Raw genomic sequence first — 23,779 nt, 5'->3', positions numbered from 1 at the left:
TTTTTGTTCTCTACTTGGAACATAATGACATTAAGTTAGTGTCATGAAAAAATGAAAAATGGAAGAAACTCCCTCTTGAATTTTGAAAAGGTATGCATTATTACATATATGCATCTCAAAAGGGATAAAATTAAGACATTGAAATCTTCACACTATTACCGCTTGGAATCATTCATGTTTTTTCCTTCAAAAAATTCACCTAGGATTCGCTCTAGATCTTCAGCACTGTATTTGATGTACCTCTGACTGCTCTTCACATTCTCCACCAGAGGCCTGTAAAGAACAATCTCAGTTATGATTTATAGCTAAACAATGCCACAATACCAAAACCACAAGACATAGAATACAACCCTTGAGCTATTCAAAAAGTGAATTGGTAACTATACAAAACTGTCCGAAAATTTATGTGCTCTATTCTCGTGAGAGGAAAAGTCTATTGATTTTCACATGCATGGATACACTATCATTGCCAATTGTTTTTGTCTTTGTCTAACTTTTTGACATCCCCAAAAATCTTCGTTTGTAATAAAAAGGGTTGATATTAAAACTGCTGTCAATGATGCTGAGAATCAGGAGGGGAAAATGTGTCTCAAAGAAGAAAAAGTTCACACTAAATTGGACTAATCGATGAAGGAAGGGAAGTCCAATTCAATTTAGTAAACTAAGCAATCATAAAAAATAGTTACAAAAATGTTAACAATACTCTCTGAACACATTCTTAACTATTGGATGGAATGGAACTGTTGAGAATCACAAAATTAAGTGGGTCTAACTAGCATAATGAGTCTATCATGATATTGTAGCTTCCACTTTAAAAAGAGTATATACTAAAGAATGTATTGCTAGACTTCGTTAAAAGGAGAATACGCACCCGAAACGTTTCACAAATGATCTATAGGCAGGCAACAAGACTTCAGCAACTGCAAGAATGAGAGATTCTCGCAACTCTGTGTCTGGTACTGTCCACTGAGATTGTTTCTGATGGAGTTCCTCAAACATAGTATTGAATGCCTTAAACCTGAGAACACAGACACACTGACATGTGAGAAAACAAATGACAGAGGCTTTACTTGTTAAATAACAACCAAAAGGAAGCAACAAAAAAGCTACCTTTCTTTAACAACTGCTCTTGAAGCACCACTACTGCCCCCATCACCACCAGCAGTACTACCCCCACCACTTGATGAGATGAGCCCCTGAATTGAGAGGGATTGAAGAATCTGCCAATATAAAGAAAGAGGTCAGAAATGGTACAATAGCTTCTTCTAAAGTAATTGCAAATCAATGGAGAATTGGGTGACATTGTGCTCTAAATCATGGGCATAGAGTTCAACAAAACAGAAAGATATTACTTCTCAGGAAGAAATTTGATAAAAAGACAAACATAATGGCTCTGATTGTGTACTCATGCTAAATACACAATTTATTTCTTGTAGAAAAGGTAGGATGCTAAATGAACAAATTTGTATGTTATAATTATAAAGATAAGGATCACATCCTATATAGTCAAGAATATCTAGATTATACATGTACTATTAAGAACATTTCTTATTTATTAGAGGATATCAAACTTCCTCTATTTATTGTATTGATTCCATTTTCTCAGTATAAATAAAACATTTGTGATGTCTCACAGACGCATAGTTTCAGTTCAATATCTCCTGTTTCCTATAAATTAAGATTGTGGCAGAGCTCGTGGTGATATGGAAAAGGTCATGCTAGTCTCTTACCAAATGCCATTTTCTTTATTGAATTTGCACCCAGCCCTAAATTGATTAGTCTGTTACTTTATGAGAAGGTTTTGAACCACGGACAACCCATCTCCTCATCATGTTAACCTTACTCATCATATAATTCTTCTTCAGATTAGACTTGCCTCTCTTTTGTCTTCAGTGTAATCTCATGCAAAATGGAGGCAAACAGTAATTAAGATATGTGCACTCTGAAAGTAGTGGTACAGGTACTTGAGATTTGGTTCCATTTTACTTGGAACAGTGTCATTGGTTTTACACCCTTTAAGTTGGCCCTTTTGGGAGAATGATCAATGAGGCCTACAATGTAACAAACGGTTACACCCAAGTTCTTCTGTCACACTACTATTTTGCATGGTTAGCATTTTCTAATAGCCTCTCTTCCAACTTGATATTAAATTTTTTTTCTTTACATGCCAACTAGGCCGACTCATCCAATGATATGAAATTCACTTTTGGGTATTGTGTGTTGGAGGAAAAATCATATCTCAAAAAAGTCAAAACCAAATTGTTATGGCGGGATCAAGTGTTGAAGCAAAATACCGTGTCATGGCTTTGGTAACTTCTAAACTCATGGCTAAACAACTTCTCATAGTGTCCAAATTTGAAGGGTATTTATGTGTCTTTCTTGTTTACAGTAAGTTATAACTAACTATGCTGTTTTTCCTTCATAACAGTTGTAATTCTCTTATCTATCTATATGTTTTGGTAATAGAGAACTAAAACAATTTTTTGAATATACGCATTCAGTTTTAATATCAGTTTTTCATTCAATATGGTAGTGATCAATGGCTTCATAACATGTTCCACCTCCTTCCCCTCCACTGCTTGCAACTACTCAGGTGACACCCTTACAAACCTATATTGCTGCAACTACTCAGGAGTAGATCCTATATAATCTAGACTGTCTAAATTATATATGTATTATTATCACTTGAGAATTAAACTATAAAATAATTCTAGAGGGCTTAATTGATCCCTCTCATAATCTTCTATTTATAAGAATAAATTGATACAAAAATACATGATAAATAGAATAACCCTAAACACAATATAATCATGATAAATAGGGTAACCCTAGACACAATATAATTATGATAAATAGGGTAACCCTTGACATAATATAATGATGATAAAATAGGATAAATATCCTAACACTCCCCCTCAAGTTGGAGCATACAAATTGTATGTACCAAGCTCAGAACAAATAAACTCAATCCGAGGACCCCTTAATGACTTGGTCAATACATCTGCGAGTTGATCGTTTGACCCAATAAACTCAGTACATATTTCTTCAGTCAACAACTTTTCACGAACAAAATGACAATCAATTTCTATATGTTTAGTCCTCTCGTGAAACACTAGATTTGATGCAATGTGGAGAGCAGCTTGATTGTCGCAATACATCTTCATAGTATGGATGTCACAGAATTTAACCTCTTGAAGGAATTGTTTCACCCATATAAGTTCACATGTTAGTGATGTCATTGCCCTATACTCGGCTTCAGCAGTTGATCGAGCTACTACATTATGTTTCTTACTTTTCCATGAAATAATGTTTCCTCCCAGAAAAACACAATATCATGTAGTAGACCGTCTATCAATAGGTGATCCTGCCCAATCTGCATCACAATACCCAGAGACCTGAATGCTTCCTTTATCTTCATATAACAATCCTTGCCCGAGAGCCTTCTTTACATACCTTAAAATGCAAATGAGAGCATTCCAATGGTCAACACATGGAGCCTGCAAGAACTGACTAACCACTCCAACTGCAAAGGATAGATCTGGCCTTGTAATAGTGAGATAAATCAGTTTTCCAACCAGCCTCCTATACCTCTCTGGATCGGAGAATAATTCACCTTCTTCTGTCCTTAATTTCTAGTTTGGGTCCATGAGACTGTCTACCGATCTACAATCAATCATGCATGTTTCTTGTAATATATCTAGCATACTTCCTTTGGGAGATTACAACTCCATCTTTTGATTGCGCTACTTCAATGCCTAAAAAGTATTTGAGACTTCCAAGATCCTTGGTTTGAAAATGTCTACACAAGTACTTGCGATATTCCAACAGCATCACTTCCTGTAATGACAATATCATCAACATATACTATTAAGTAAACACATTTCCCGAGAGAAGAATGACAGTAAAAAACTGAATGGTCTGCTTCACTATGTTTTAGCCCAAATTTTTGAACAATGGAGCTAAACTTTCCAAACCAAGCACATGGGGATTGCTTGAGCCCATATAGAGATCGATGCAATTTGCATACCATACTAGACTCCCCTGAGCAACAAACCTAGGAGATTACTCCATATAAACTTCTTCCTCAAGATCACCATGTAGGAAGGCATTCTTGATATCCAATTGACGAAGTGGCCAGTGACGAATGACTACATGGCAAAGAAGAGGTGAATAGTAGTCATCTTGGCTACAGGAGAAAAAGTGTCACAATAATCAAGACCATAAACCTGAGTGTAACCTTTTCCAACAAGCCGAGCTTTGAGCCGATCAATTTCACCATCAAGGCCGACTTTGACTACATACATCCATCGACAACCAATCGCCTTTTTGCCTGCGGGAAGGGGTACCAACTCCCAAGTATTACTGTGGTCAAGAGCCTGCATTTCTGCAATCATAGCTTGTCGCCATCTAGGATGATCAAGTGCTTATTTCACATTCTTGGGTATAACAACAGGGACACTGAGGATAAAAGAGAAAAATAGGAGGGCGACAATCGATGATAGCTTAGAAAATTATAAATGGGATGAGGGTTTTGAATGGAACGAGTACCTTTTCTGAGGACAATAAGCCATGCTGAATCATTTTCACCAGGAAGCGTAGGAGGAGGTGACGAGGGAGAAGAATCTGAAGTAGGAGATTCACCATTGTCTTGGGGAGGTGGACTATCCATTGGGACCCTGTGTGGGATGATCTCAGTATGTGGAGAAACGGGTGTAGAAGGATTGTGATCAAGACTTGGAATGACAGAGACAGTGGAGCTATTTGACTCAGCCATTGGAATAGGAAGGACCTGTTGGAGGATAGAAACATCCTGAACAGATGAAGAGAAGTAAGGAGTTTGTTCAAAGAATGTGACATTGGCAGACATGTAATACTTCTTAGTTTCAGGAGAGTAACACCGATATCCTTTTTGAAGTCGAGAATAGCCTAAGAAGACACATTTGAGAGCGCGAGCGGAGAGTTTGTCTAGACCTGGAGACATGTCATGAACAAAACATACACAGCCAAACACTCGGGGAGATGTATGAAAGAGATGATCATTAGGAAATTAATGGAGAAAGGGACTTTATTATCAAGAGAGGAGGAGGGCATCCTATTAATAAGATAACATGCAGTTAAGATGGCGTCCCCCAGTGATGGACAGGAATATAGGCACCAAGCAAAAGGGTACGAGCAGTTTCAACCAAGTGTCTATTTTTTCGTTCTGCTATACCATTTTGTTGCGGTGTATGAGGACAAGTAGACTGATGTAAGATACCATGGGAACTCAAGATGGCAGAAAAGGAGGATGAGAAATACTCTTTTGCATTATCACTTCTTAATATTTTGATTACTTGACCAAATTGATTCTTGATTTCATTCAAAAAGATGTAAAGATAGCTAACAATTTAGAACGATTTTTCATAATATAAACCCAAGTACATCTTAAATATTCATCAATAAAAGTAACAAAATATCTAAAACCAAAGGAGGAGATACGACTAGGTCCCCATATATCAGAATGGATGATGGAAAAACTAGAATTACATATTGATTGAGACCTTTTAGGAAAGGAAGATCTAACATGTTTTCCTAATTGACATGACTCACATTCTAAGGTTTGGAGACCACTAAGTTCAGGACACATCTTTTTTAATTTGGACAAATGAGGATGGCCAAGTCGATCATGTAGCACTTTAGGATTAGGAGCAGCAACACTGGACACCCTTGGACGAGATCCAAAATGGTATAATCCGCCAGTTTCATATCCTTCTCCAATCTGTCTCCCCGAACCATGCTCCTGTATAACAAAAGATTTATGATCAAAGGTTATTGAACAATTTAACATTTTGGTCAACTGGCTTAGGGAAACTAAATTAAAAAGACAATTAAGGACAAAAAGGACTGAGTTGAGATTGAGGGAGGGAGACAAAGAAACATGATCGACTCCTTTGGAGGAAGTTTTAGATCCATTTGCAAGGGTTATGAAATGAGGTTTTTCTCGAAAGGAAATAGATGAGAACAAAGAGGTATTACCAGAAATGTGATCAGAAGCACCTGAGTCAATTACCCATGAATTTTGACCTTCCATAGATTGAGAAACGCAGGTTGTTGATGTACTGAGAGATTGAGATGGTTGTGCCAAGCTGTTAGACTTTAACCTTAAATACTCTTGATATTTATCCTCAGAAAACATAGAAGTGGAAGTTTCAGTCTTCGAAGTGCAAGTTTCATTCTTCGAAGTGGAAGTTTCAGTCTTCGAAATATTGGCGGTTTTGGAAGGGAAACCATGTAAGGAGTAGCAATTCTCTTGAGTATGACCCATCCTTTTACAGTATGTGCATTGAGGAAGTCCCCGACCTCCTCGTCCTCCTCCTCCTCCTCTAGTGCCACGTCCTCCTCTTCCTCGTGTGGCAACCATGACAGATGGTTCCACTAGTTCATGCGCTTCTTGAGTTTGAGGTACCGGGACACGCAGAAGGCGAGTGGTCAATGTTTCCATGGAAGGGACCTCATAACTAGTTAGAAGTTGATCTCTGAGATGATCAAAATCGGGATGTAGGGCACGAAGGATCAACACCATGTAAAATTTGTCTAGTTTCTTTTTTATATCCTCTAATGGGTCCGCTTCCAAAAACATCCTAAGTTCTTCGACAGGAGATTGGGCTTCAGCCATGAAGGACACCATATCATGGTCTGCCATTTTAAGAGATGCAAGCTTGTTCGTAGTGTCATAGAGACGTTGAATATCGTTGGCATAAATGCTTTGGGCTTTCTTCCAAAAGGAGTGACAAGTTTTGAAAGCCCTCAAAGATACAAGAAGTTTGGGTTCCACAGATTGCCATAACAGGGCACACAGCTGGAAATCTGCTTGTTTCCACTGATCAGCTTTTTCAGTAGGCACATGGCTTCCATCTCGCTCAAGGTGGTCATAATGCCCTTGGCCAAGGAACCACATTTCAACGGCAGCAGACCATGATAGATCATTTTTTCCATTTAGCTTGTCGGAGGTAATTAATGGACTTCCAGAGAAGGAAAGAGTACTGCCAGATGCCATTTCTGAAGAAGACGAATAGTACCAGCGAGGAACAAGAAAACCCTAAGGGTTTAGACGAACGAAATTGTGACAGCGATGGACGACGGTGGCTGGCGACGGACGACGGTGACGCCGGACAGATATTACGAGACATAAACCAGAGCGGGCCCGCTCTGATACCAACTTGAGAATTAAACTGTAAAATAATTCTAGAGGGCTTAATTGATCCCTCTCATACTCTTCTATTTATAAGAATAAATTGATACAAAAGTACATGATAAATAGGGTAACCCTAGACACAATATAATCATGATAAATAAGGTAACCCTTAACACAATATAATGATGATAAAATAGGATAAATATTCTAACACTCCCCCTCAAGCTGGAACATACAAATTGTATGTACCAAGCTTGGAACAAATAAACTCAATATGAGGACCCCTTAATGACTTGGTCAATACATCTACGAGTTGATCGTTTGACCCAATAAACTCAGTACATATTTCTTTAGTTTATTATTAGGAACGTTTTCATTTATTTTCCTATCATATTTTTATTATTAGAGGATATTGAATCTTCTCTCTATTATATTGAATCCATTTTCATATTATAAATAAAGAATTCATGTTACCTAAGAAACATATAGTTTCAGCTCATTTTCTCCCTCTTTCCTATAATTTAATATATTTAAATCTACTAAAGAATGAATCCCTCACTACTTTCTTCCTTTCATAATAATAATCCTTGGATATAACAAAAAACTGAGGTAGCATCCATGATAGTTGCAACTGCAAGGCATAAAGTGGTCATCTCAATCAATAATAAAATCACCTTTGCCCAAGCATTTCTTTTGTATTGATTAGCATGCTGTTGCACAATTTTCCTATGTCGTTGTATCCAATCATCCCCCATCAAATCCTTCGCTTCAGACCTAAATTAGAAAAGAATTAAGAGAACAACAATTTTGAAATGACAGAAGATGCAGTAAAATTCTCATGTTTAAGTGAAATTATAAAGGACATTTGGATGATATACCTTCGAACTGATCTGACAATATAATGAATATTGTTCATGAGAAATAGGTGTGTCAAAGCAGGGTCTCTATATTGCTTAGATTTCCCATCTAAATTGGTTTGAAGAGCTTGCAATATTCTCATGGTCACAGAAGCTAGCTGTGAAGAATCACTTTCACCTTCAATCCCTTGGAAAAGTTGGTTTAAGGTAGATCGATAGCTGCAAATATTTAGTGAATTTGAGTATGGTTAAATATTCCAAGATCTCAAGTATAGATAGAGGCATTATTTACAATCACACTAAAAAGGAGGAAAGTATTTTAAGCATTATCCTCACATAAAGTGTGAGAAATTGAATGGTTGATATGTAATTTCACTTAGAATTAAAAGCATGAGATTTCCCATCCCAATTCCTGCACTTGAGCATCAATAGGTTTGGAAAACAAAACTCAAACTAGTACAAAAGAAAAATCATCAGGATGATTTGGTAAAGATCAGACATAGTTGAACACAACAAATTAGTGAAAGTACAGGTATACTGCAGCATAGTACCCTTCACAGTCACAAATGATCTTGTCAGCATAGTGAAATTTGATGCAAATTCAGTATCTCCCTGCTTATTCTTGCAGGAGACCATACATAAAATTATTAATGATATACATTCAAGGAACCATCTTTCTAGCACATGCAAGCTAAATCTTTCCCCAAACCTGTACCAATTACCAAAACACAATTTTTTTATACTTCCAACTAGCAAAATGTTATTAACTCCAGAAAAAGGTGTTTTCGGACTCATGAACCAACACCCTTAAGTGAATAACTAATTTTTAGTGTACCTTACAAATAAATAAATAAAACAAATGAAGAAAACTAGCAAAAGAAATTGAAGAAAGCTGTGCTGTACCCACAAAAAGATTAAGAAAACCTAAAATAAATTCTACAAATCCTTAGGAAATGTAGATGTAGCTTTCTCCCCATGAAAACAATATAAAATGACACAATTTCAAGAATATGCTAGAGAATTTGAAGCAGAATGCAGCACATGTGAACTTACTCAAATAAAAACTTCACATAGTTAATCACATAGCTTGTCAAAGGATGGACAGTTCCATCAGTTACTGCAGTCTTTGTAGCATCTTTTTCAACTGCTTCTTCAAAATCTCCAAAGGTCTCCTGGGCTGTTCGTGCAAGCTGTTTTGTCAAACCCAGTACAGCTTCTCTTATTTTGGAGCAAGCTCTTCCTTTAAAGAGTATTTCAATCTGTAAATTTGTCCATAGAAAAGGTAGATAATATGTTATAACCATTGAACTATGCCTCCTAACCACATAACAGCCGTAAAAACCTACATTGCATGAGCTGAACACAAAATATATCAGAGATCTTGGAATAGACACCATAACTACCATGGTTGAGGCAAAATAGTATAACCGGTTGAAGAAAATTGCTGGGAGTAAAACCTAGAAAGAGACTAACTTTGACAGATAATAAACTAAATTCCATCCCTTAAAGCACATGTGAGCCGCTTTTCATATATACTCAAAAGGACATTATTATTTAGTTGTGACAAACTCAAGCTTCTGTAAACTCAAGTAAGAGCAGTAAATATGACTCATAACTAGTAAGGGTTTGCCTTACACCATGATAATATTTTGAATACATAGCCATAATAAAGTTCCAGCTTTACAATACAGCATACCATAGAGATAACATAAGATAGCCCATGCATTCTGAACGATATAAGTTATAGACATCTCAATTTTCAGTTCATATATGTTCAAAAAGTACACAGATCTGTTAACCTTTCAATAATAACAAATAACAAAACCTAATTAACTGACAATGACAAAAATAAAGTAACAGAGAAGAGGGTTGCTGGCCTTACGGTTTGGACATGCAGGTTTCAGTTTTAATAATACAATATGAAGGCAGTCAATGGCTCAAGGCACACCTCCTTAATCCCTGGGTTGCACACAGGCTAGAAGGTTGTGGTTGGTCCATTTGCAAGTTGCTGGCTTCCAGTTTTGATACTTCGGTTAAGGGCTACTTATTTAAAATAACCTAATTAAGTTTAGCTCTTCTTACTATTCTCCAGCAAGAGAAATTTGTGAAGTTAAATTAGGTTCAAGGTGCACTTTATAAGAAAAACTACAAAACAGATGACAAGCCAAGTGCCAATTTATTGTCCTGAGAAACATGGAATTATTATGTTTATATTGAAGTGTTGAGATATTTAGGAAGTTTTAAATTTGATTCTATTTTTTTTAATTTTGTATATTGGTTGTATCTTGATTTGATTACTTACTACTAGCATATCTATCCCACAATCTTAGGAATTTGTTTCCCAGAATAGGCAATGCTTATTTCCAAATATATCCAACTAACGTATGTGTGTGTGTATACATATATATATATATATATATATATATATATATATATCAGATGTATGTATCAGGACAAAATAAGAGAGAAATTATTTTCTTCTAAATTTGAGATGGTATAAGAGCCAAGTCTTGATTTCAAACTCTTTGGCAAGGCACTGGTTCAACCTTTATTGCTCTTTTTCATCATTTCCAGTAACAATGATATCATCCACATACAACAATAGAACTGTTACTCCCCCTTATCTAATGCCGAAGTGAAGTAGAATTTCAAGCAATAGCTCAAGGAATATATGAATTGTTATGACTGGAAGACTTAAAGATAAAGTGCAACGAACTTATGGGGTTATATTGTGACAATAAATCTGCAATCAGAATTTCAAGCAATGGCTTAAGGAATATGTGAATTGTTATGACTAATGATTATACTGGAAGACTTAAAAGATAAAGTGCAGTGAACTTATGGGGTTATATTGTGACAATAAATCTGCAATCAGCATAGCTCACAACCCTCTAGAGCACGATGGAACTGAACACATTGAAGTGGACAGAAAATTTATCAAAGAAAAGCTTGATTTGCACCCCATGTGTCTAATCAAGGACAGTTTGAACACATACTCACCAAGGGGATGAATAGCACTAACTTTTGAGAGAATTATATCTAAACTACGAATAGAAAACACTTATTCACCAACTTGAGGGAGTGTGTTGAGATATTTTAGGAAGTTTTAGATTTGATTCCTATTGTTTTTTATTTTGTACATTGGTTGCATCTTGATTTTATTACTAGCATATCAATCACACAATCTTAGGGATGTGTTTCCTAGAATAGACCGTGCTTATTTCTAAATTTATCCAATTAATGTGTATTATATATCTATATATATATATATATATATATATATATATATATATATATATATATATATATATATATATCACATGTATGTAAGAGACTAAATAAGAGAGAAATTATTTTCTTCTAAACTTGAGATGAAGCAAAACATTAATCATAATTATTGATTGAAGAACAATAAACCAATTTGTTATGAATGAACTAGAGTACAATTTAGGCAATTTTGTTGGGGAATAAGCTATTTGTTATGTGTTAGAAGGAAAATAGATGAATTGGGTGTGACACACTAATCTTACGGGATTTCTTGAAAATTCCTTCGTGAAAATATATATTGCTCTATGGGGAATAAAGTTAAAGAAAATCATAAATTACGAAGCACCAAATTTGACAGATAACATAACACGTCTAATGTCAAAAATATGGGACGCAAAGACACCAATAATATATATAGTTAAAATGAAAATTTTAATTGAGAATTAAGATTTATGTAATTCACACTGTCATAACAAATTTGCAAAGTTTTACAATTTACCCCATGAGTTTGACTCTAACAATAGAATTTTAATAAACATATCTCTTAGTCGTGAAAATAAATAGTGAAGTCGTATGGAAACAAAGGTCAAAAAAATATCGAGTCTGGCAATGTTTATAAGCTTTTTCTGAATGGATTTTAAAAGAAAATACCTCCGAATGGATTTCTTGCAATATTTCATACATGTCCAAAAGCACAAATAACTTCTCAGGTGATCTCTTGCTTTTGGCAATAGCTTCTCCAAAACTAAGCAGCATGGAAATACTGTTTGTAGTTACTTCAGCAAAACACTGATCACTAAGCGAATCAAATCCTTCAAATATCTGATCACAGACTTTCCGTTCAGCAGCAAACAACAATTTGACCTGTTCATGTACAATTGCATATTTAACCAAAAATATATAAAAGCATATGAACAAATTTGGCAGTGATCTTACAGCAATACGCATGAAATGAATCCAGTTTCCAATTTTGGCTTCCAAAACCTCCCATTGTAGCTTTTGAACATCATCTTTGTTGAGCTTCTCAACTCCAAGCTTTTGTAGGCTTTCTTCTAATACTTTAGAACGGGTATCTCTGAACAATGATGATGATGAAGATGGTGATAATCATAATTACAACTACAGTACTATTTATTCAAATGATTAATACACAGTTGAAACAGGTGATGGGAGGCATACAATTCATAGAGGACTTAAATTGTCTGTTAGCACAAGGACATAAGCAACTAATTACACATAATTGTTATGCAGGAGAACAATTGTGATTGTGTATATGTTATATACATATCTGATGAGGACCTCAAAAGAACATAAAAGGATACAAAAAACATAAAGCTTAAAGAATAGAGAAATTTGTTTTAAGAATATTCCAAAAGGATATTCCTTGTGTATAAACAGAATATGCCTTTAAGGAGTAGCTCTAGAAACATACGATGAGATGTAGAAGGTCAACGTTTCTACCAATTAGAATTACTACTTAAGTAATTATCACTACTTTAATTATCTCAACTAAAGGGTGGAAATTGATAAGCCATGCATAAACTCTATTTTGATTGGAACACAAACCCATAAATGCAGTGTGAAAGTTACCATCAGCTGCATTCTGAATGAAACACCAGTAAGGAAGTATCAGAACAAGATATACTTACAAATTTTGCTGTAGAAAACACTTTTCTGAAAATTATACTCAAGTATCAAATGATTTTTTTTCAAAGTCAGAGTTGGTCTTGGACAGTCTTACACTTGCTTTTCAATAAGAAGAGGAATGGCCCAGTTCCATAAAATTAATCAACCAAATAATGGAATTTTCAAGACCATGATAAAAATCTGCCTCATTTTCTTTTCTTTTTTATCCCTTTGAGGAATCCAGTTTTTCCTCTTCCACCACATCTAACATGTTGCTCGCATGAATACTGCCTAAATCACTCATGGAATTAAGATAGGTTTGGCATTGTATATAGCAGAAGAAAAAAATAAGTGTTAGGATAGTTAGGTGTATATAGACATTATAAATAGTCTGTTTTTAGGTGTGGGAAGGTTATGATGTTTTTCCTAGGGAAGTGGAAAACACAGTGGAGGGTGAGGTTTCTCAAAACACCTCAATTGTAATTGATTGCTTGGTCTAATCTCCTACTACATTGGTCCGAGATAGGCAGCAGAGGAATAAACCTAACAGTTTATATAGCTGGGTAATTTTGATCTTATAAACTAGTATCCAAAGCCCAAATCTTGTTTTGTGGGGCGGATTTGCAGATGATGCATACAAGAATGGAGGCAAGAATGGATACTATGGAAAAGATGATGCAAGAAATCATGCAAGATCGAGATAAACAAGAAAATGGGTATCACAAGCTGTTTCAACAATTGGAAGATCTCATTCAAGGGCTCACCACTGTGGTGGAAAAGATTCCTTGCAAAGAGAAAAGCACCGAAAATGTGTTAGCACTGAATGAAGGTAGTGGGCAACGGGGGAAGAGCAAAACGAGACATCCAATTTTTCATCAAAATGGAGGAAATTGGATATCCCAGTGTTCGCTGGAGAAGAGGCTTATGGGTGGACTAATAGGATGGGAAGGTATTTGTTGTAATTTGAGATAATATCTTTAGAATCTTCCTAATTAGAGGAAATACATATATGATCTTTTATTTTATTTTACTTTCCTAGTTTCCCTATTTCTCTTTTTAGGAGAATTAGATTATTACAAATAGAGAGTATCAGAATATATTTTTTATGATTGAGAATAATAATAAATCAGTCTTATTTTCAACTTGGAATCAGAGCTTGTCTGATCCGCTTCCGCTGTCTTTGCGCCAGCGGCCCCCTTAAAGTCTCTTCTTTAACATGTGTTTTTAATGCTTTTCAATTGCCCTAGTCAAGTTCTGCCTTAGAATTCTGGCCTTTTTTTTTCAGTATTACCAAATACAAAGTTTGTTTGAGTATGATCAGAATGAGATTCGAACCCATTCCCTTTCGGACCAATAGCTGAAACTGGTGCTTTAGATCTGTTGATGCCCAATCAATTATGGCTCCTTTTGGCATTCTTATTGACTGCCAGCTGAATCAAAGAGACTGAAAGTCTCTTCTTTGGAGAACCCAAGAAAGGCCACTGCCTTCGATGCTTACTCCGCTGTGCACCGCCGCTGGCCACCGTCCGCCCCCGGCCTCCGTAAGTCGTCGCCTACCGTCCGCCGTCAGTCACCGTCGTAGATCTGATCGGTGACCAGCGGATCTGGATCGTCTCTTCAAGCTCGACCTAACCCTGGTGGTCGCCATCTCTGTCTCGTCCGAACGCGCCGTCACACTCCTCCTCTCTCCGGTAGATCTCGAGCGTGTACTGTTCACGCGCCGCCCTTCCCTAGTCGGAAGATCACCGCGCCACTGGCTTCTGTTCGCCTCACTCTCCTGAGCTTCTTTTGACCCTTTGACTTCTTCTCAAGTTCACACCATCCTCTTCCGCTTTCGTCATCCTCCAGCTCTGCCGTAGGGGGTTTCACCTCACGTTTCATGACCAGGACCTTTCTTGCTCCACCACTAGGTTTCTCCCTTTCTCACTAAATTTGTTTTTGTTTCTCGAGCAACAGTGCTTCATCTCTGCTACTGATGTCACTGATGCGCCGGCTCCTAGTACTACTTCTCCCGCTTCCATCATCTTCTTCTCCATTGAGAAAGGCTCTCTGCCTTCACCAATGTGAAGGGTTCTCTGCCACACCCAATGGGTTTCTTCTTCCCTTTGTTTCACTGATATACAATGGCGGTCCTTCTTGTCGTCGTCTCCGCCGCTTGTGCCACCAAATGCACCGGCACCTGTGGCCAAGCTTGTCTCCACCATCATTCTGTTCAGAATCTTGAGGACCACAAATGTCCACTCACGACACCACTACGTCAGTTCTTTCTGCTAGGTGAAAGGATCCTTGCACCGCCAATGCCTTGTTGTAACAGCTCACTGAGAGTTGTTCTATGAGACCACCCGCTGATTTGACTCGTTTGATGTTAGGGGTTTCAGATTTGTCCCCATGTATGGATCGGTTCTCACCCGTTCTTTCACCTTCACGTCATTGACGTGTGTCCAATCGTGAAGGAAAGAAAAGTTTCAGTTGTTGTTTAGGGCAGTTAAAGTCCCTAAAGGTTTATTGTTGTTCAGGGCAGTTAAGTCCCTAAAGGTTTGTTGTTGTTCAGGACAGTTAAGTCCTTGAAGGTTCGTTGTTGTTAGGGCAGTTAAGTCCTTAAAGGTTCGTTGTTGTTAGGGCAGTTAAGTCCCTAAAGGTTCGTTGTTCTTAGCCTTTGAAGGCCTCCCATATGTTACTCATGGAAATCAAGTTCTTGAAGCTTTGTTGCTATTCGAACTATTGATGGCAATCTAGTCCCTGTAGTTTGTTGCAATCCACCACTACAAGCCTTCATCCATTCTTGCAGTTTGCTGCTGCAAGTCATCATCCTCTTGTCCATTATTGTCCAAGTTGAAGTTTCATGGTGCAAGTTCACGGTTGTCCATTGTTGTCCATTATTCTCCATATGATGCTGAGGAGTCTCTTGGGCTACATTTGTTTGTGTGTGCAATTTGGTTTATTGACATTATCTCTGATTGGGTTTGTTATTCCAAGCTTGATTCATACAATCTTATATGATGCAGCTTGAGGGAGAGTGTTGTAATTTGAGATAATATCTTTAGAATCTTCCTAATTAGAGGAAATAGATATATAATATTTTATTTTATTTTAATTTCCTAGTTTCCCTATTTCCCTTTTTAGGAAAATTAGATTACTACAAATAGAGAGTATCAGAATGTATTTTTTATGATTGAGAATAATAAATCAGTCTTATTTTCAACTGTATTTCAGATTGAAAGAAGTCAGTGATGAGGAAAGAATGTAGGCTGACATGATTGCTTTACAAGAGAAAGCATTAAATTAGTTTCAGTGATGGGAAACATGTAATCCCAATCCGACATGGGATGCATTCAAGGTGGTTGTTGTGCACAGATTTCAACCAACCTTGTTAAAAAACCCTTTTGAAATTCTGATTGGGTTAAGACAAACAGGATGTGTGCATGATTATATTGAGCAATTTGAACAATATGTTGGGTTCTTAAAGGGAATTGATCAAGATTACTTGGTAGGTATCTTCTTGAACGGGTTGAAAAACGAGGGCAGAGGTAAAGTTGTATGAACCTACCAATCTTGTTGAGTTAATGATGAAGGCTCAAATGGTAGAAGGAAAGGTTAGAGTAAAAACAAAAGCAACACCTCAAGGTGTTAACTAAACTAGTAACACCTTCAAACCTTTTTCGTTAACTAGAAGTCATCTGAAAGAAGTTGAAAATTCTATGGGTGTGGATGGCCCTAGTAAAGGAAAAGGAGAGAACGGGTGAAGTTCCGACCACCGGAAGCACTGAATGCAACAAACAAGGGGAGCTCCTTTTCAAAAATTGACCCAAGAATAATTGCAAGATAAAATCAAAAAAAAGGCTTATGTTTTTGTTGTGATGAGAAATTTGGACCCAATCATATGTGCAGAATTAAACAATTACATATGTTGCTTATGTCTTAAAGAACTTCTCGGGATTTGAAGATTTACATAACAACGATCTTAATCAGGAATAAGAAATGGAGGAATGACAGGTCTTACAATTATCTACGTGTTCCATGGGTAGCCTTACTACCAAGAAGTCTTGGAAACTTTAGGGCACAATTGGGAAGGAGGAAGTGGTGGTTTTGATATATTGTGGTGCTTCACATTATTTCATTTAGCAGGATTTGATAACTAAATTTGGGCTGAAACAGGAAGCAATTTGTCCTTACGTGGTTCAGGTGGGGGATGACCACAAGGTATAATGCCAAGGGAGTGTCAAGGGTTCATTCCAGATTTAAGGGAAGTGCCCCAAGGATACTAAGGCTTTGAGAGGGCTCTGGAATTAACAGAAAACTATAGAAGATTTGTGTAAGGATATGGTAAGATTGCCAAACCTCTTAAAGGGGTTGTTTCTCAACTGCCTTTATTAACCATTGTTAAATATATTAGATTATTAGATATCTTAGATAGATATCTTATCTTTATCTTTTATCTTCAGTTACTTTACTATTATCCTTTATTTGTATTTTAACCTTAACCCATATTTCCTTTCTTATAAATACAGTACACTATGTGTATTTTCTACACAAGGAAGATTAATCTCATACATAATTTTTCACTACATTCAATATGGTATCAAGAGCCTAAGGTTCTTTTGAAAAAATGTTGTCGCCTCTGTCCATTGCAACTGTTGTCGCCATCCGCCAATGTCACCGTCACTGAGGCTTTAGTTTCAACCAACAACCACACGGTTCTCCTCATCTCAGTCAGGCAACCCCAACGTCGTCGAGATCGCAGCCATCGAAATCCAGACACGCTCCCATGCGTTGGTCAAAGTTTACAGATGCCATTTTTTCCAACAGCGTGTGGGGACGCTCTCCTATTCTGATCACCATCACTTGACTTGATGTGGCCTCCTCTCTCTAGGTCTGGCCTTGTTGCTTTGATTGGAGATCCTTGAATTTTTAGAGGGTTATGTCAATTCGTGAGGGTTATGTGGACAACAAACTCCTGATATCATGCACAACCCAATCAAAGAAAAACCCCAACAATTTCTTGTTCTCGTTTGGATTAGCTAGTGTGTACTCTTTTATACCATCAATTTGTCTCAACAAGGCTAATCTTTCATAAACCAAACCCAAACCATTCGCTCCAAATCTCCTTATCAAAACCTCCAGAAAACCCTTTAAAGAAAGATTCTTGGTTTTTTTCAATATTAAAATCAGTGTACAGCAGCAGCAGTACCCTCCATAACTTATCAAGGCCAAATATAACCGTTCTGTAGGTCTAATTGGTTGAACTTCAAAAACAAATTTTCTTATGCCAACCATCCTAAAGGATCTTGACCCTCAAAAGTGTAATTCTACTTTCTTGGTCCAACATCTTCTTGTAAACTCCTTTTTCATACCTTTCATCATCTTCTACTGCCTCTCCTTCTGATTCTTGACAACCAAGATTCAGTGAATTGACTCCTTCCACTGACTAATTTCTGGCTATTTTGTCTGAAAATAATTTCTTCAAATATTAAATATTAAATATTTCCTTAAGATCTGCCAGTATCGCTTTCTCTGTTACAGAACAACATAACTCAAAGGAATTATAGAAACTAAAACTTATAGCAACCAAAACAACAGGATAAACAAAATTAGACTTAAAAAGAGCACTCTCACTTTTACTCTGAAAAACCATATACACCAATGTTAAAAAAAGAAAGCTAAAAACCACCAAATACAATTGAGGACTTACCTATGAGGTCCTTAATCCCAAAAGGCATAACTAACTACCAAATTACAACTAATTATAATTTAACACCTTTTTTCCTTCTATGATAGACCTCTAAAGGTCGTTCCCACCTCTTTACAGTCCTGTCACTATTCCTAACATAACAAATTACAACTTTGTCCCTTCATGTCCCTAATGCAACCCAACCGGCTGTGGATCACACAAAAGAACTATACAGCAACTTCACCAAACCACACAAAGAAAGAAACAAAGCTCGCATAGATGCACCAATCATACTTAAAAAGAATACAAAGCTCCCCAACCAGAAATTGCCTAGAAGAATGTAGATTGAAACATGTATGGCATCTCACCCACATCTAATATCAATATACAATTGAATTGTCAATCAATCACCTGGAATCAATCACAAGTTAATCACCTAAGCTCAAAGCTTCATTCAAAAAAAGCTCCTTAATAAAAAGCATTAAAAAAGCTCACTTTGCAGTTCCGGATTGTTTTGCAATATGCATAACTAGAACAAAACAATGCAATTTCTTTTTCCTTTCACTGTGAAAATGTCAATAGAAGAAGCTCTACCTGTATATTTTGAGCAACTGTTGTTGGTGACCAGCTTGAACCATTTGCTCTGTTAAATTATTGAGCAACGGCAATATTCTTGGTGGTATAAGAACAGGAGGTGTGTATACAACAGTATCAGCATTATTTTTATGTGGCTCAGAATGGATATAAGAAGAATGATTCTTGCTGCTGGAATCATCATCATGACCTGGTGATGCTGATGAAGGTCGCATTGTGTTTGGAAGAGAACTAAAGAGGCGTTCAGGCTCCACAGGTTTGCTGTAAACAGAGAACAAGGCATGGTGCTAAATAACATAATATATTTTTCATTGAAAAACAAACTGAACTATTTTGTCAAGCAAAATGTCAAAGGTTCCTCAAGAATAAAACTGTGATTCTACACCAGGTAATCATTTTCCTACATAATTTAAACATATTTCTACGATTAATATTATCAAGGACATCATCAAGTCGTTACCAACCCTATAATCTTGGTCACACAATAGACTGTTGAAAGTTATAAGCACAAGACCTACTACAACAAAAATACCAAACCTTTATATAAATATAACAATCAGGTGGATGATACAAGAGAGCAACATCAGCATACACTTCAAAATGGATTAAATTCATTTCATAAAAGTTGTATTTCAAATATTATAAAGTACTATTCATAAGACCTGCCCCATATTAAGTATTATTCATAAGACCTACCCCCATTCATATTATACAACAACAATATCCCACAAGAAGGAGTTTAGCTACATGGATCATCAGTTGACATTGGGCTCACTAAAAAACCAAATTCATATTATACATAAATAACTAAATAATGACAGAAAAGTGGCTCATATGTTAGCAGCTAGAAGTTAAAGGACCTGACCGTTACCAGATTACTTTTTTTATTTAAGGTTGATTTATCTAATGAAACATCATTTATCTGAGAGAAGGAACCACAATGGTGATTTAATTTATGCAAGAAAATGAACTTTGGGTTGAAATGTAAAAAATCAACAACATTAAGAAAATAAACACAAACCTGTAAGATAATAATAGCCGCTCGAACTCTTCTTCTAGCTTAGAAATAGCTTCGGCTATCAAATTATTGGCACGGATGGCAATACCATCATCATTCTTAAAACCCTTTTTATTGTTAAAAAATCTAATGTTTCGTCTCAGCTGATCAATTGCTTCAAGATAGCTCTTCACATCTTCATGTGGTCCTTTAATTATTTTTGCTTCTGCCTGCATATTAAACAAATAGGAACACCATATATATGACAGTCGAAGGAAATTCCTTAAGCTTGTAAAGCAGAAGCAGAAGAAGGATAAATGAAAACTGATTTCAAAATACCCATGACTAGGGTAGTACTTTAACACATCATATAAGACTAAAAGAATGATGAAATAATGATATGAAGAAGCACACAAGAATATGATTAGCAAGATGCAAAATAAAAAATATAAATAAAACAAACACTAATATTTCTGAACATCCCTTCGATTTGATTAAGTTTTCACTCGATAACACTCGCACCTTGTTAGATGTTAAGTTGTGTGTTTATGTTAATTGGGCTCAGCCCATTCTATTTAGGGTTTAACCCTTATTTTACATTATAAATAAACTATCCTATGTGTATGCTAAACACATAAGGGAGATTTCTCCTAATCTTCTCTACTATTTCATATGGTATTAGAGCCATGGTTTAGAGCCTATCCCAGCGAGTTCTAAGTGGGCATTCTATTCTTCTATTCCACCCGCTATCGGGCCGTTATCGGACCACCCAATTTCTACTATCACACACGAGATGTCTATAACTCGGCGTGAAGGGGGTGTGTTGGAAGTCTCACATCGACTAGAGAAAAGGCCAAATTATAATATATATATATATATATATATATATATAAGTGAGGTGCAAACCTCACCTTACAAGCCGGTTTTGTGGGGTTGAGTTAGGCTTAAGTCCACTTCTTACAAGCCAGTTCCACAGTCTCCGGTACCCATCGCCACCGCAGTCGTCGCCGTGAGATTTATTTATAATGTAAGATAAGGGTTAAACCCTAAATACAGAATGGGCTGAGCCCAATTAACATAAACACACAACTTAACATCTAACACTCCCCCTCAAGCTGGAGCATATAAATCATATGTTCCAAGCTTGTTACAAAGATAGTCAATTCTAGGTCCTCATAAGGACTTGGTGAATATGTCTGCCAACTGGTTGCTTGAGTTAACGAACTCAGTCTCGATATCTCCGGATATGATTTTTTCTCTAATAAAATGACAATCAACTTCAATGTTATCAGGCACTAAAAGAGGTTCTATCCGGGGCAGGACATTTCCTCATAAAACTTACATGATAAACTGAAAAACAGTGAAACTTTTTCTTCCCACTAAATCTGAAAATGTGTATTAACCTACAATTGGAATTATTATTTAGGTTATTGCATCATGATGTTGCAACGAAATTAAGAGTCAAGAATTGTATCATTGCATTACATATAATATAATCATTATATATTTGCAGTAATTGCCTTTGTCGTGCTTTTTAGCAAATCTTTACACAGCCAATTCCAACTTCAAATGAAAGAGGGATGTCAGGCCATTTGTTTGTCATTTTTAATCTTCCTCTTCATCCAACTTCTCTCAGAATTTTCTGCTTTGATTTTTTAGAAACTTGTATGACACAGAAGCTAGTATCAGATTCATTCACAAACACTTGCATTTCATTTGACAACATATTAGCACTGTGAAGGGAGCCATGACAAAGCATAGGCAAATAAAATTAAATTCTAAAGCCTTTTATACCCAGATCAGCATCTTAACCAGATCAAAGGATGGAACAATTTTCAAAAGAAATAGAATACTGTATAGAATGAAGCAGATCATGATGTGATTCAAAATTTCAAACAGTTAATGATTAACAATTGTAACCACCATGAACCTGATAATATTGATCAAAGTGGACCAATATGGCCTCTGCAGTCTTCAAAGTCCTATCAATGTTCTCGTGAGCTTTCCGAATAGAATGTGTTCTGATCTGCAAAACCAAACACAAAAGAAGAAAAGGAAAGCAACCACACATTCATCAGCACATGGGAGTATCTTGAAAAAGAAGAAAAGGCAAAACCCAGAAGTTCCTTAAAAGCTAAGCAAGAAATAATATTCAGTCCTTGATACAGTGGGAAATTGCTGACAGATGCAGGCACAGTTGCAATCACAAAGAACATAAGGTCTTTGTTTATAATCACAGTTTCATTGTGTTGCAAGAAATTACAGACAATTGCAGTGACAATTACAGTGACAAACACCCCAGGTAAGGTATTCATTTGTGAACACAGTCAGACTTTGCTGTGATCTTTGACATTGTCAGAAATTGCAAACAAATGCCGCCAAAATTGGGATTGCATAACCACAAGTAGGGTCTTTGCTTGTAGTCACAGATACAGTTTCATCGCCATCCTTTGTATTGGGGTACAGTGCAGACAAATATGACAGCACTTACAGTCCCAGAGGACCCAGATAAGGTCCTCTGTTTGACTTAAGTTACCATTTTGTTGCTATCTTTGATAATATAGTAAATTGCAGACAAATTTAACCACAGTTGCAGTCGCATAGACCCCAAATTAGGTCTCTGTTTGCTACGGCAGTCACAAATTTTTGATATTGTAGGAAATTGTACACAACTGCAACCACAGTTGCAGTTGTATGACCCTAAATAAGGTCTCTGTTCGCTACTGTAATCTGATTTCCTCGCGATCTTTGGTAACGTGGAAAATTTCAGACAAATCCGACCACACTTGCAGTCACAGAGACCCTGATATGAATCTGAACAAAAAAAATTAACTATTTTGGGTCTAGCTTTAGTCAAATGAGTCTTCCATCCATTGTAAAAGATTTCTGAAATTATCAGACCGTAACAAATTAATATCAGACCCCAAATAAAGTCTCTGTTCGCTACTGTGGTTAGCGATCTCTAATGTTGTAAGAACTCCAGACAAATGTGAACACAGTTTCCATTACAAGATTCCAAACAAAGTCTCTGTTTCCAGCTGTGGTCTCAATTTCGTCGCGATCTCTGATATTGTGAGAAATTAGAGACAAACGCGACCGTGCAGCCTTAATTAAAGGCATGAAGACCTCCAAATCCTTGACGTTACAGCAGAAATAAAAACAGCAAACTTTTTAAAAAACCTTGCAAAAACTGAAAGACCCAATTGAGAAAAAAAAAAGGATTTTGAGTCGAATGAGTGACCTGGGTAGGTCGCATGGCGGTTTCCAGGGCGGAAAGGCGGTGGTCGAAGGAGCCCAGAATCGAAACGACGTCGTCCGTGATGGTCTGGCTTCTCTCCAGAGACGCTCTCATCGCCGAAGCTTTCTCACCCAGCAAGTCACCACTAGCCACAGCCATTACCATCCTTTCTTCTTCTTCTTCTGAATTATTCTTCTTCTACTTCTGAATTTTGATTTGGATTTTTTCTTTTGCTAACTTGAAAACAATTGAAAGTTGAAATGGAAAACAGCGTCACCTGTGAAGACTGCTGTCACCAGTTTTACGCACTTTGTCTGTTTTTGACTTTCGGTGAAATTTCAATTTTCGTGCTTTGTCA

General features: G+C 36.6%; 1 protein-coding gene across 1 annotated transcript; it reads right to left on the bottom strand.

Moving 5' to 3' along the window:
* On the bottom strand, window positions 1-23,779 carry LOC108326070 (exocyst complex component EXO70A1). The gene is made up of 12 exons (XM_017559330.2): window positions 23,425-23,779; window positions 22,114-22,209; window positions 20,208-20,413; window positions 19,187-19,447; window positions 12,235-12,373; window positions 11,950-12,162; window positions 9,085-9,290; window positions 8,053-8,250; window positions 7,849-7,948; window positions 1,111-1,220; window positions 872-1,018; window positions 1-273 (listed from the first exon to the last, which is right to left on the bottom strand). Exons 1-12 carry the CDS (start codon window positions 23,584-23,586, stop codon window positions 156-158), a joined length of 1,956 nt encoding a protein of 651 aa, XP_017414819.2. The 5' UTR covers window positions 23,587-23,779; the 3' UTR covers window positions 1-155.

The sequence above is a fragment of the Vigna angularis genome, chromosome 3, assembly GCF_016808095.1.
Source record: "Vigna angularis cultivar LongXiaoDou No.4 chromosome 3, ASM1680809v1, whole genome shotgun sequence".
Lineage (NCBI taxonomy): Eukaryota > Viridiplantae > Streptophyta > Magnoliopsida > Fabales > Fabaceae > Vigna > Vigna angularis.
Note: the sequence above shows the minus strand (reverse complement) of the source record. Positions and strands in the feature narration are given on the sequence as shown.